The sequence below is a fragment of the Lupinus angustifolius genome, chromosome LG06 (genome assembly GCF_001865875.1).
Source record: "Lupinus angustifolius cultivar Tanjil chromosome LG06, LupAngTanjil_v1.0, whole genome shotgun sequence".
Lineage (NCBI taxonomy): Eukaryota > Viridiplantae > Streptophyta > Magnoliopsida > Fabales > Fabaceae > Lupinus > Lupinus angustifolius.
In genome coordinates this window covers 32,884,225-32,898,703 of record NC_032014.1, presented here as the reverse complement: position 1 = coordinate 32,898,703, position 14,479 = coordinate 32,884,225, and the positions used below count along the sequence as shown (strand labels likewise).

General features: G+C 34.4%; 2 protein-coding genes across 3 annotated transcripts; one reads left to right on the top strand and one right to left on the bottom strand.

Annotated features, from left to right (window-relative positions):
* LOC109351404 (RNA-binding protein mde7) lies at positions 904 to 3,756 on the top strand. Its single transcript, XM_019592907.1, has 7 exons — positions 904 to 1,096; positions 1,182 to 1,570; positions 1,776 to 1,893; positions 2,322 to 2,413; positions 2,525 to 2,594; positions 2,740 to 2,822; positions 3,232 to 3,756. Exons 1-7 carry the CDS (start codon positions 983 to 985, stop codon positions 3,323 to 3,325), a joined length of 960 nt encoding a protein of 319 aa, XP_019448452.1. The 5' UTR covers positions 904 to 982; the 3' UTR covers positions 3,326 to 3,756.
* On the bottom strand, positions 5,885 to 13,006 carry LOC109351396 (exocyst complex component EXO84B-like). 2 transcript variants are annotated; one of them, XM_019592892.1, is made up of 7 exons: positions 12,764 to 13,006; positions 10,561 to 10,658; positions 8,704 to 9,760; positions 7,722 to 8,237; positions 6,666 to 6,854; positions 6,316 to 6,452; positions 5,885 to 6,228 (listed from the first exon to the last, which is right to left on the bottom strand). In XM_019592892.1, exons 1-7 carry the CDS (start codon positions 12,914 to 12,916, stop codon positions 6,060 to 6,062), a joined length of 2,319 nt encoding a protein of 772 aa, XP_019448437.1. In that variant the 5' UTR covers positions 12,917 to 13,006; the 3' UTR covers positions 5,885 to 6,059. The 2 variants fall into 2 exon arrangements, with proteins under 2 accessions (XP_019448437.1, XP_019448436.1); XM_019592891.1 differs by lacking the exon at positions 12,764 to 13,006 and adding an exon at positions 10,842 to 11,088 and having other exon boundaries at positions 5,886 to 6,228.

Genomic DNA, 14,479 nt, shown 5'->3' with positions numbered 1-14,479 from the left:
AAATGAGTTTAAAATGAAGTGAAAGAAGGGAAATCAGTTTTTGTTTTACAGGAGGATAGAGAGAGAGAGAGAGAGAGAGAGCTTCACGCGCCTCCACACCCTCTGGAGCAACTACAATATTAACTAGGGTTCACATTAACCCTAACTTCATCATCAAAAAATTCATGTGTCACTTTCTAATTTGTTACAAGTATATTTTATTATTAAATTTGGAAACAAGAATAAATGAGAGATCTAAATGGGACACTCTACACTACACAAGTTACAAATATCATAAATCTGCATACCAGATTTGTATAAAGTTTCCATTCTAAAGAGTCAAGTTAACAGAATCTTACCCATAATTTGTATTTTGTTGGTGAAAATCGTGGTTAACAATCATAAGTTTACTGGGACAAAATAGAAAATTAAAAATCATGATGAACTTGCATTGCTCAAACACGAGTTTGATGAGGCTATACATTTGAGGATAACTAATAAAAAACATTTTACACTATCTATACCAACAAGATGCATGTTTTTGGAAGTTCATTACTTAAGAACTCCATGATATTTCGCATGAGAAGTTTTTATAGAAAGTATGTGAGCGATAATAAATTATATTGAAAAGATCTATATTGGTTAATAGGAACAATTGTTAATCCATGACGTAAGGAATGATGTTACGATCTGATCAAAACAATATCATACTTATTAGTTATTCCCTTCTATTAGAGATGGACAAATGAGAAAACTCAATATAACAAATTTGAAAACTAAGCTTCAATTTTTTGTTGGGCTTGATAGGCCCAATTAGTTGAGGAGAAAAATAGATACAATTATTTCTAATTAAAACTTATAGGAGAGTAGATTTGGGAGTGAAAATGCAATTTCCCGAATTATTGGGTTTTATATATATTTATATTTAGGTCCTGTATTATTTTGCGCAAGTGAAGAAGAGTGCATAGTGTGTTTGGTGGTTAGGGTTAGGGTTTCATTATCAATGGCTGGCACCGGCATCCATCCATACCACCATCAATGGCCTCCTTCCGCCGCTGTCCCTCCTCCTCCGTCATCTGTTGCCGTTCCTCCTCCTCCTCCTCAACCTTCCGACGAGGTACCGTATTTTATTCTTCTTCTTCTTCTTCGATTTAGATTACCAATAACGTTATTGAGTTTGTAATTAATTGATTCGTGTTTAGGTTAGAACAGTATTCATAACAGGGCTTCCAGAAGACGTGAAAGAGAGAGAACTCATGAATCTTTTGAGATGGTTACCTGGTTTCGAAGCTTCTCAACTTAATTTCAAAGCTGATAAACCAATGGGTTTCGCTCTATTTGCTTTGCCTCAACAAGCACATTCTGCTAAAGATATTCTTCAGGATTTGCTCTATGATCATCAATCTAAATCTGTTCTACACACTGAGATGGCTAAGAAGAATCTCTTTATCAAAAGAGGGATTGGAGCTGATGCTAATCCATATGATCAAACTAAACGCTTACGAACCACTGGGGATTATACACACACTCCTTATACTACTCCATCTCATTTTCATCCTCCCCCACCACCTGTTTGGGGTGCACCACATGGGTATGCACAACTTAAATCTTTAATTAAGCCTCTATTTGCGACAAGGAAAGGTTTCGGAGCCATGAAATACATTTGTCACATGACTCTCAACCCTTCCTTTTTCCTCTGAAAACCAATTCACAAACAGACCCTAAGATATTTCACTTTACTAAGTCAAGTGTGTTTGATTTTATTTAATGTAAGTTTATTTGTTTTCATTTTCCAGCTACATGGCTCCCCCACCTCAACCTCCTTATGATCCATATGGAGGCTATCCCGTTGCACCAGTACCGATGCCTGTCCCTGCTCCCATAGCAGCACCTAGCAGTTATGTTCAAGTTCAGGTGAGAGTGGCTCAAACCTTGAAGTACTCATAATTCGTTGCTTTAGTTGATTTCCCCATCTAATAATTCTTTGCTTTATCTAAAACATGTTTTATTATGCTTGCTTATTTGATTTTGCTTTTGATTGAAAAGGGCTTGATCTTCATGCTTGGTGATAATCTAAATTTTAGAAATTGTAAGAGAAGGGACCTTAGAGAACCATTATGGTGTACAAATTCATTCTTTTGATGTTTCTGGTGTTAAATATATTATCTCGGGTTGTTCCAGTTTTATTTCCCCTCTCCTCCATGTCATGGAATGTTTTGTTATTCACTTGTTTTTTATGGTGGCTGTGTCAGTTTTTTTAATAAACTATCTTTACGCCTCGTTTAGGATCAGTTATAAATGATAAGTAATGTAGATTGCGTAACTTCGATTTTTCTGCGCAGAACACAAAAGATAACCCTCCGTGCAACACCTTGTTCATTGGTAACTTGGGAGAAAACATTAATGAGGAAGAAGTGAGGGGCCTTTTCAGCGTGTAAGTATATCCTATCTCCTTTGATGCTGGACCTTCTGTTCAGTCTATGTTGTATTTTGTATGTTCTCTCAAGTGTAACAATAATCCATTCAACTTGATTTTTCAATGCAGACAACCTGGTTTTAAGCAAATGAAGATTTTAAGACAGGAGAGGCATACAGTTTGCTTCATTGAGTTTGAAGTCAGTAATCTTTTGATCATATTTATAGCTTTTAGAGTCTGACATGTCATTTTTCTAACTTCTTATGATTAGGTTAATCTTGTGATATATTTTCGTTGTACTATATTTTTCTGAGTTTGATGTTCATTGACCTAAACTATTGCAGGATATGAATAGTGCTACCAATGTGCACCATACTCTGCAGGGTGCAGTTATCCCAAGTTCTGGGTCAGTTGGCATGCGGATACAGTATCCTTTTTTACACTGTCATAAATGTTTCATCTGTTCTGTACTTCTGTTTCCTACTTGCTCCTGCACTCTTTTGAAGAGCATTTCCTGCTAAAATGCTTGCACATGTAGCACTGTACCTTGCGTGTCTTCTTTTCTTGCTAGAATTTCTTTTGCATATTTCCTATGCCATAAGTTGATATGGAAACAGCTCAAAAAGCAAGCATCAGCTTTTCTTAGATCAAACCACAATGTACATCGTGTGGTTAAAGCTTCTTTTCTTTGACTGATGCGTCTTGCTTCCATCTCTTATTTCTCAATGTGCATTCATAAATTTGTCATTCTTTTCATTGAATTTTGTCAATTTGGTTATGACTTTTTCACTTGGTGTTTTGTGCAAGGAATTTCTGTGTTTTTCTTGACTTAATAGATATTCAAAAAATCCATTTGGAAGAAGAAAAGATGGCAACCCTGCTACCGCTCCTGGTGCCAATGGAACTCCACCAACAATAACTTATCAGTAGCTTGAAGGGGATGTACTCTGTTCTTAATGCTCCGACAAATATCACTACATCATAGGGTGCATCTTGCAGCTGTTACATGCATCCATTGATTATCAAGTTATCGCCATTAGCATCTCTGCTCATGTGAATGAATGCACAATGGCATCATATATTACATACATTTGGCTGTGTTAATACTAGTTGGACATGCATTTCTTGCAGCATGTGATGATTCTCAGATTGCTTTTGTAGTTGCTTAGATAATGTTATCATTTGTAGAAGTAATGCATGAGTCTAAGTTTGTTTGAGTGTTTGCTTTAATGTCATATATACTTTCTGTTACATTCACATTAGAAATGCTTTATTAAGACACATTAACTATTTTTCCCACTTTAGGTTCATCCGTTGCTTATTTGACATGGCATCTTATGGTGATGCTTACTATAATTTCATTGCACTACTGAACTAAAATGTGGAGGAATAAGGATATCGCAGTAGTCATGTTTCCCTTTCAACTATCATTCCCATTATCATTAAACCACACTTTTCGCTTTTTGCTCCAACTACACTCATCATCACATTTATTCAAAGCATTGGTTTCCATGCTGAAAATTCAAGCTATTTGAAGGAATTCCAGCAATTATATGTTGTCTGATTTATACAGGATTCCAATTTGACAAAGCTTCCTTTCATAATTGGGGAGGGTCTTTGCTGCTGCTGCCATATTGTTGCAGGTAATTTTTACTTTACTTGGGGAAGACCTATCATCAAATTAAAAGTTGGAACCTCTGTTTATTATTTCATTATCAAGGGAGACAGCCTTTGAACTGTAGGGTACTCTTTGAGTGTCTCATTGAACAGTTGATTATATCTGTTACCAAGCAATATTTGTGTAGCAGAAATGAAAGGTGGGTTAAGAATAAATCTATGTTTGGGATCCTCCTATGAATTTAAGTTTTACTGGGAATCATTCTGGAAAAGTATTATGGGTTCTGCTATAATGAATGTAGCAACTTCATATCCAGATTTTGGGGATCATACCAGAGGCATCAGATCTGCAACCTCAGTTTTACAAATCAATCATTACACAGACTGAGCATTGAATCCTTGCCTTTGAGGTTGGACTAACAATTGTGAAGGGTATTCAGTGGTCATTTTGGCACTTCATTGATATTTATGAAAACCTTTCATTTTATCCCAAAAAAGATGATGCGATTACCATCTTTTGATTGCTGTTAACTAAGTGGATAAAGGGCCCATTTTGATTGAATTAACTTTTTGATGCATTGACATTCTTATTAGCAGCAGGCAAAGCAAGTCCATTACATTACATCATCTTGTAACGACCAATCCGTTTATTCAGAATTATGTAACACAATCCTAATACTACAAGGAAACTTGTAAGCTTGTTTGACTTGCTCATCTCACATAAAAGAAGATACATTTGATAAGTTATTTGAGATCACTTATGCTTAATTAAGTTAATATTTAAAAATCATAACTAGAATAATGTTAAATATGTTACAAATAAGTTGGAAGTATTTTTTTCTATCTTGAAACGATGTTGTATTGACACTTTTTTAATAAAATTGATTGAACTGATGGAGTTTAATTGATTCAACTAATTGAGTTTTATATTTAAAATGATTGAGTCAAGGTTGTTGGTACATCATCGATTGAATTAACAACTTGGGCTCCTTTTTGAACGTGCTCAAACTGGCTGGTTAAGTTTTTTAACTATGGTGTCAAGGAGAATTTGATTCTTTACCTAACTAATTATGTTAAATTCTTAGATTTATAAAACACAATTTTAAGTTCATAATTTTAACTCATTTATGCCTTTGCAAACCATGGTACCCTGGAAGTGAAATGCACTTAAACAATTCAACTAAGTGGGCTTGTTTTAAAATTAATATATTTCATCATCATTCACTTTTGCCATTAATGTATGCATCACTTCCGTCAATTTAGCACAACTACCTCCTTATTTCACTTTCACTCTCATATATTATGCTTATATACAAACTAAAAAATATATAAAATTGAGTATAATATCTATCTACCATATCTTATTAGTGTAATACATATTATTTATTATTTATCTATATTACTTTTTTTAAATAATTAATTATAACTAAAAATGAACGATAAATAATAAACTGATTGTGTATAAAAAATTTATAATATCAGTGCATATATTTTCTTTTATAAAATTTGAATTTAAGATTAAAATAACTTTATGTAAGAAGATCAATTCTTCAAGTAGTATTCATTTTCTTACACGAGTGGTTAAATACTAAAGTATTCAATATTAACATCATTTCATTTGTTTTCTTCTACATTTTGATATAAGTTAATACTAAATTTGTTATGAGTGTAATATCTATATATCATTAACGTAAAGATTTTTATACAATTAGTTCATTATACATCATTCATTCGCATTACTTATATTTAAAATCAATAATGATAAAATATAAATGGTAGACACAAGAACAAGAAGTGTCCACTTCATCTCATGAAAGCAAGTGGCACCATTAAAATTTGACCAAGTACACTTATTTGAAAGAAATAATATGAACCAAAAAACCAAATCAACATTTAGAAATCAAAGACCAAATCAACATTAAACATATGACTACGGAAAACTTAATCTACACAAATTGAAGGTTATATGAAAAGCAATGAAGAATCTTGGCAGTAATTGAATTGATAGATGAGAATATGTTGTAATTTACAAGAATGGAAGAATGGGTTATGAACTATTGTGAGATCTGAAAGATGAAATTGATTGTGCAGATACAGATACAGATGCAGTTGGGCTGTTAAATTCCCTCTCTCCAATTATTTCCTTTGGTTTTTCACTTAGTCTTTCCATAACATCATTACATATTTCATTAAACCATTCATCTTCACGCAGTTCACTGTCAACACAAGTCATATATCAGAATATCAAAAGGACCAAATGCATTTGATGTCATGAGTGACTGAAACAAATTGGAGAAGCCTACCTATATGGGTCCATCCCTGTTGCTGAAAATGCTGCCATTGCTTTTGATATAATATCATTGACAATTCGTTGCAAATTGCGTGACAAGTACCGACCTTGGGAGGCAAAACTCACGACAAATTTCATATCCAAATAGAACTGCATGATGTAAAAATGAAAATGATATAGCTGTATGAGCTATGCAGTTCACAAGGTTCCTAAATGTAGAGTTCGCATAAATTGTTCTTCCATGTCAGCAAATCATTACACCATATAAGCATATGTTTGAAACATATACAATATTATTATTGCCTGATTAACCAAAATTAAAAGAAACTCATCAATGAAATAATAACAAGTTCCAAATCATACCTGTTGAAGACCAAGAGGACTTAAAGACCTTGGCCCTTCCTCGATATCATCCCAGAAGCTCTGGTCTTCTGACAGCCACAAAATAACAGTTTCTGTAAGTCTCATCAAGAGCAACGTAGCAAATCTTTCCCTCCCTACAAACATACCGGCTGCTATATTGGCCATTCTGTTCAATTTAATGAAAAGTTCCTGAACAATAACATAATAGTATCATCAGATTTTGAACAATAATTATAGTATTAATCTGCAGTGAAGTTAGAAGACAATTCTACTTGTTTTTAGCAAAAACAGGAAAGACCATTCAGAAGATATCCATGAGTCATACAAGTTATACAGAATAAGAATTCTTTATCTAATATCCAACTCAGAACACCATGTTATAGAAGATTTGCTTGCTCAAGAAATTAAAAAGTTGAAAAATAAGAACTCCGTTTTAAAATCAAATAAAACAAAATACTATTAGGGCAATAAATGGGAAGGTAAGAAGGTAATCAAGCTGTGTGAAGATATAAGTAATCATGTCTCTAAGGAAATGAGAGGGACTGCAATATTTAAATACTTCTACACTATTCTTTACATCTTAATCTATCATACCAATCTCTAAAAACTAGAAGTGATAGATATATATGCAGCAAACATGTAAAACTCAACCACAATGCACCCAACAGTTACATAATATGAAAATTTCTTCTTTGGAACTCCAAAGAATAAAGATGAACATACAAAGACCATATATTTACTGTCATAATTCCTGTGTGAAATACTTGAAATATACATTTTTCAGACAAATAAATCAGAACCTGGGGCTTTCTCCTTGTAAATGCAGTGATGGGATTACCTGGCCCAAAAAGTTACCCACCAAGAAGGCAATAAGAGTTTGGTAGGAATGAGAGACCAGAAAAGAGAGAATACAAACACATCTCGTGTAGACCAAAGCCAACAAATAAAGGTAAAATTCAATTTCACTCTAAGAACAATATGAGGCACAAAAAACTTTAAAATACAATCAAACAAAGGCAGCATAAAAGTTAAATATCAGGTTTCCTTCCATAATACCTGAAAAATCAAAGATGGAAGCCATTCAACTTCATCTGCATTCCCATCAATATTTACATACATGTCCGCTGTAAGATGACTATCACCTTCCTCTGTAAAAATGAGGTCCAACGCATGTTGACGACAGAATGTATCTTTCAATCTGTCAACTGAACCCACAAGCCTTCTCCTCCATTCTCTTTGTTCAGGATAACGGTTTTGCCGGTCTAAGGTTCTTCTTCGACCATCATCCTTGTAGGCAATTTGATTTATAGGGGACAGCTTCATGGCTGCACGGGGAAGTAGTTCATCTGACAGTAATGAGGCATTAGCTAGCAATGCAATCTGTTGAGCTTCAGTCTCAGCCATCCTTACAATTTTGTTTCCAGAATCTTCAAAGCTTGCTTCTTCTTCCATTGATCCAGGTAATGCTTTAATGAGCATGTTAACATAAGTGTTAAATACTTGAAACAACCCTTCCAGAGCTTGTCCTCCCAACTGCATACTAAGCAGTGGTCCTACATCCTCAAAGAAGTCCTGTTTGAGCATGCAGAACATCCAGCATAAAGTGAATTGGAAACATAAACCATGAAAACTACATACACGAGAAACATGAAAAGGTATAAAGTTAAACAAGATTAAAATTTGTGGGTGAGCACATGTGTATCAGTAAGGAGTAATAGTTCACACAATCACAGTCAGTTCAAGATGTTGTTCAGAGACAACAAAAAGAAAATTGAAAGAACTGAGAAAATCTAATATCAAAGGCAGATATCATTTATAAACGAACAGGAATAAACCATTACAATGCAAATACAAAATTCTCAATATCTTCCCTGAAAAAGACAATAGTTTCACATTGAGAATCCCAATAACAAATGCTTAATGCACTTAGTTTTAGAATACCTATTGACACTGTCCTAAACTAAGCTAGTTCTATATTCTCAAACCAACCATCATTGCATGCAATAAGTCAGTAGTAAGTAAAAACTAAAATTCTCACCTGGACCATTAAATTGAAGCGATGGGCACTGCTTGTAAGTTTATGTTGAAATGCTGTTGTGTTACCAACAGATATACTTGATGGCCTACCATTCTGACGATTAGCTACAGTAGGGTAACTGAGTACCCAGTCATCAGCTGCAGCCAAAGCAGCAGTACTCTCTGAAATCCGTTTCAGATTAGCATCTAATGCCTGTTCAACACTAGGCCTAAAAAGTTTCAAAAGCACAGGACAAAGAGCAAGGCCACGAGCTTCCAACAATGAGCAATGACCCAATGCTATTTGAACACACTCTGCAGCAGCTCTTAAACCTCCAGCAGCTGCTGATGAAGCTAATGCATGCCTTTTCACCAGAAGAGCAAATGCTTCTGTTTGCTTCGTAGCCCACATCACAAGCTCAGAAGTATAAGCTGGCTCGTCACCAAAAATAGCCAATGAATCATTTTCAGCTTGTGCAACTGTAGAAAATACCAATTGTGCAAGAGCTGCAGTATACGCTCCTCCATATGAGGTGCTTGATGGCCGAAGACTTTGCATGTTATACTGATATCGTTGCAGATGAGCATTCAGTAACAAGCTGTGAGCATGGTGACCATCTCCAAGCCTTTTAAGGGCTGAAATAGATGCACGAAGTTCAGCACCACGGGTAGAGGGCTGGCAAGCGGCTTCAGCAAGCTGATCAGCTAATTTCTGCCTACGTTCCATAATGGAGTTCTGTAGAGACAAAAATACAGATGGGTTGAGAGATTTCATCTCTTTCGCCTCGGAAACTACACGTTCGCCTTCATCAAGGGCAGTCAAAGCTTCTTCTACTCGCCTTTCAGCCAAGAGAACATCCAAGAGATCAGGGAACTCAACTAACCATTTGTCCAGGTCTGATGTCTCCCTCTCTTCATGATTTGATATAGCATCTTTAGATAACCCATCAGAGTTGGGAATAGATAGCGAGTCAATGTGAACTCCCTCAGCCAAACCATGTATTAACGCAGCTTGTGTAGATAGCAGGTTTCTGATAGACGATAGCTCCCCCTCTAAATCTGATATCTCCTTAGATGTTCTGTAATATATAAATATTACTTGCATTTAACATTTGATAAACCAGCAAAAGAACATGAAAATGGTTTTGCTGTAAGAAGTTACTTATATACGTAACAGAAACCAATGATAAATCAGCTAAACAAACATCACCATGATGCGACTTTTTTCTAAGGAGTATGAACGACTTCACCCAACCACCATTCCCAGACAAGAACAACATGCAGGGAGAACTTCTCATAAATAAAATAACAATTGGAAATATTAGATGCAACACATAGTACCAATGGTGGATATCAGCCACTTGCAACACATGAACAGCATAGCACAAAGCAGGATTGATTCTTCATTGAAAATAGTGGTAACAAGAAAACACAGAAAATTTGTAAGAGCACACCTTACTAATAACACTAATAGTTAATAAAACTGTATCATGAGCAATAAACAGATTTACCAGACTCAACTCTAAGAGTAAACATGATTTAGATAGTAAATTAAAATGAAAGCAAATAAAAAAGATAGAAAGACAGAGCAAAAGCTCTCTGTGAGTGGAAGATAGAAAGACAATAAAAGAAAATTGTGTGTGGAACAGAGGAAGCTGCAAAGGGATAATCTTTCCAGAAAAAGGAGGGCTTAGCTGGTTTAAACATGAGTGGGTTTGGTTAGAAATGGGTTGAGCTTCGCTGGAACATGCATAGACTGCTATTTGGTGGCCACTGACTACTCTTACTAAACACCCTTTGTCTAATCATATACAAATCTAACCGTATGAAGGACTGGTCCAACTTTCACAAAATTGATACAAACTATGACACAACTAACCGTATGAAGGCTGCATAGTTAGCATAGACACTTCGACGCATCTCCTCAGCAGAAGCTTTCTTCAAATCTACTAAATGTGAGCATAATTGCTTAATTTCCTGATAAACAAACACATTTTCATAATCGATTTATAAAGATTGACAAACAATCTGAACAAGAAAAATGTCCACAAGGCAAGAACAGAAGGAAATGAAATGAAATGAAAATAAAGTAATCGAAAATAAGAAAGAAAAACGATGTTGAAAGAGATTGCAATGGTGAAGGCAAATATGAATGATGACCTTATCGTTGAGGGAGGAATTGTTGTGAAGATAAGAATCGGGATGAAATGGAAGAGAGTTGAAAGGATTAAGAGCTTCTTCAAGGTTCCGTGATGATGATGATGATGATGAACCACCACCACCACCACCCTTCACCACCACCGTAGTAGCCATAATAAGTGATTATTAGGGTTCAAATGGTTGTAGCTAGATCCACATATATACAAATTTACATTCATTCTTCATCGTCATGTCAGTGTATATAAAGAAGAATGTCTTATTTATTTATTTATTTATTATTCTTCAACTAATAACTTGCTTCAACCAATTTTACACCATTTCCAAGTTCCAACTCTACAAATTTCATCTACCTTTTATTTTAACTTGTGGATTTTGTATATTACTGCTTCGGTTATTAAGATTTGGGTACAACAATGGAGGATTTTTAATAATGTAAAGTAAGAGGGGACATTTATTAAATATTCACTTCTACCCTTTGCTCACTTTGGAGGATTTTTTCTAAAAAACAAATATGGAATTTTTACCATATGAATTATCTGAATTTTATTTAATGTGTGGAATAATTCAATGCAATATTGTTTTTTAGAAAAGCACATGTATGAGTACCTAACATATGAAGAGCAGTATGAGAATAATGAATATTAGCCATTTCATGATTGGAGATAATCTAGCTGGCTTTGCTCTAACTCATTTTTATATAATTGGATTATGAGTTCAATCATTCTCCCTTTCTCTCCAAAAATCATATGTTCTTTCAACAAAGGTCAGCAAATGAGGAATTAAGAGATAGGCCCTTTAGGCCAGATGCCTATGTTATTTTTCTTACCATAAAACGCCAGAGCCTGTCACATCATCAAGGACATTTGTTGTTTATAATCTAAGTGTGTTCGGCTAGGAAGTCCATTTCACAATTACATGCAACCCACCTATTTTTATTTTTATTTCTATTTCATGAACAGGTCAGAAAACAACATCCTCACTTGAAAAGTACTGTATTAATTGATTTTGCTTAATAAAAGGGTGTAATAATAGTTAACAATAGTTAAAGAAAACATAGATGAAACACTTGATAAAACATCATTTGCAAGTGGTCTACTGATCCTACCCGTAAGTTATTCTGCAATTGCCACTTTCTTTCTTCACCAATTGCAATGGGCATATATATATAACTTGCAAGGAACTCATCTGCCAATTGAAATTATTCCATAAATTTAATGACCCACCTGAACTTAGTTGGTCAACAATCTCATACCAGAATATGTTTAAACTCAAATTATTACAAGATTAATCATGCTAATCCAAAATGTAGTGCATGAGCCATGGCATGGACAAAAAACACACAAAAGTTAAAATATAGGGAAATGACAAATAGCTTCCAACTCTCCAACAGATGCACAATCAAAGCTTGGAGCGATCCCAAATCCTTAAGGGGTGTCTGAACGAATAGCTGATAAGAAAACAAGTTGGATATTCATCAGAACAGACCAAATAAACTGCAAACTTTAATACATAAAAAGACATTTCGATGCAAAGTTCAAAGTGTAATTCATTTGAGTTGTAACAACAAATTAGAGGGTGTGGTATCAACACTGTGCATTCCAATAATCCTGATCAAGATGCAACATTTTTGGGGGTACTTACAACCAGTTTGTTTAGTCTTAAATAAAAATGTGATTTTTTGAGAAGCTGAAAAATATAGCTTCTTAAAAAAGCTGGAGTGAGCATAATTGCTTAATTTCCTGATAAACAAACACATTTTCATAATCGATTTATAAAGATTGACAAACAATCTGAACAAGAAAAATGTCCACAAGGCAAGAACAGAAGGAAATGAAATGAAATGAAAATAAAGTAATCGAAAATAAGAAAGAAAAACGATGTTGAAAGAGATTGCAATGGTGAAGGCAAATATGAATGATGACCTTATCGTTGAGGGAGGAATTGTTGTGAAGATAAGAATCGGGATGAAATGGAAGAGAGTTGAAAGGATTAAGAGCTTCTTCAAGGTTCCGTGATGATGATGATGATGATGAACCACCACCACCACCACCCTTCACCACCACCGTAGTAGCCATAATAAGTGATTATTAGGGTTCAAATGGTTGTAGCTAGATCCACATATATACAAATTTACATTCATTCTTCATCGTCATGTCAGTGTATATAAAGAAGAATGTCTTATTTATTTATTTATTTATTATTCTTCAACTAATAACTTGCTTCAACCAATTTTACACCATTTCCAAGTTCCAACTCTACAAATTTCATCTACCTTTTATTTTAACTTGTGGATTTTGTATATTACTGCTTCGGTTATTAAGATTTGGGTACAACAATGGAGGATTTTTAATAATGTAAAGTAAGAGGGGACATTTATTAAATATTCACTTCTACCCTTTGCTCACTTTGGAGGATTTTTTCTAAAAAACAAATATGGAATTTTTACCATATGAATTATCTGAATTTTATTTAATGTGTGGAATAATTCAATGCAATATTGTTTTTTAGAAAAGCACATGTATGAGTACCTAACATATGAAGAGCAGTATGAGAATAATGAATATTAGCCATTTCATGATTGGAGATAATCTAGCTGGCTTTGCTCTAACTCATTTTTATATAATTGGATTATGAGTTCAATCATTCTCCCTTTCTCTCCAAAAATCATATGTTCTTTCAACAAAGGTCAGCAAATGAGGAATTAAGAGATAGGCCCTTTAGGCCAGATGCCTATGTTATTTTTCTTACCATAAAACGCCAGAGCCTGTCACATCATCAAGGACATTTGTTGTTTATAATCTAAGTGTGTTCGGCTAGGAAGTCCATTTCACAATTACATGCAACCCACCTATTTTTATTTTTATTTCTATTTCATGAACAGGTCAGAAAACAACATCCTCACTTGAAAAGTACTGTATTAATTGATTTTGCTTAATAAAAGGGTGTAATAATAGTTAACAATAGTTAAAGAAAACATAGATGAAACACTTGATAAAACATCATTTGCAAGTGGTCTACTGATCCTACCCGTAAGTTATTCTGCAATTGCCACTTTCTTTCTTCACCAATTGCAATGGGCATATATATATAACTTGCAAGGAACTCATCTGCCAATTGAAATTATTCCATAAATTTAATGACCCACCTGAACTTAGTTGGTCAACAATCTCATACCAGAATATGTTTAAACTCAAATTATTACAAGATTAATCATGCTAATCCAAAATGTAGTGCATGAGCCATGGCATGGACAAAAAACACACAAAAGTTAAAATATAGGGAAATGACAAATAGCTTCCAACTCTCCAACAGATGCACAATCAAAGCTTGGAGCGATCCCAAATCCTTAAGGGGTGTCTGAACGAATAGCTGATAAGAAAACAAGTTGGATATTCATCAGAACAGACCAAATAAACTGCAAACTTTAATACATAAAAAGACATTTCGATGCAAAGTTCAAAGTGTAATTCATTTGAGTTGTAACAACAAATTAGAGGGTGTGGTATCAACACTGTGCATTCCAATAATCCTGATCAAGATGCAACATTTTTGGGGGTACTTACAACCAGTTTGTTTAGTCTTAAATAAAAATGTGATTTTTTGAGAAGCTGAAAAATATAGCTTCTTAAAAAAGCTGG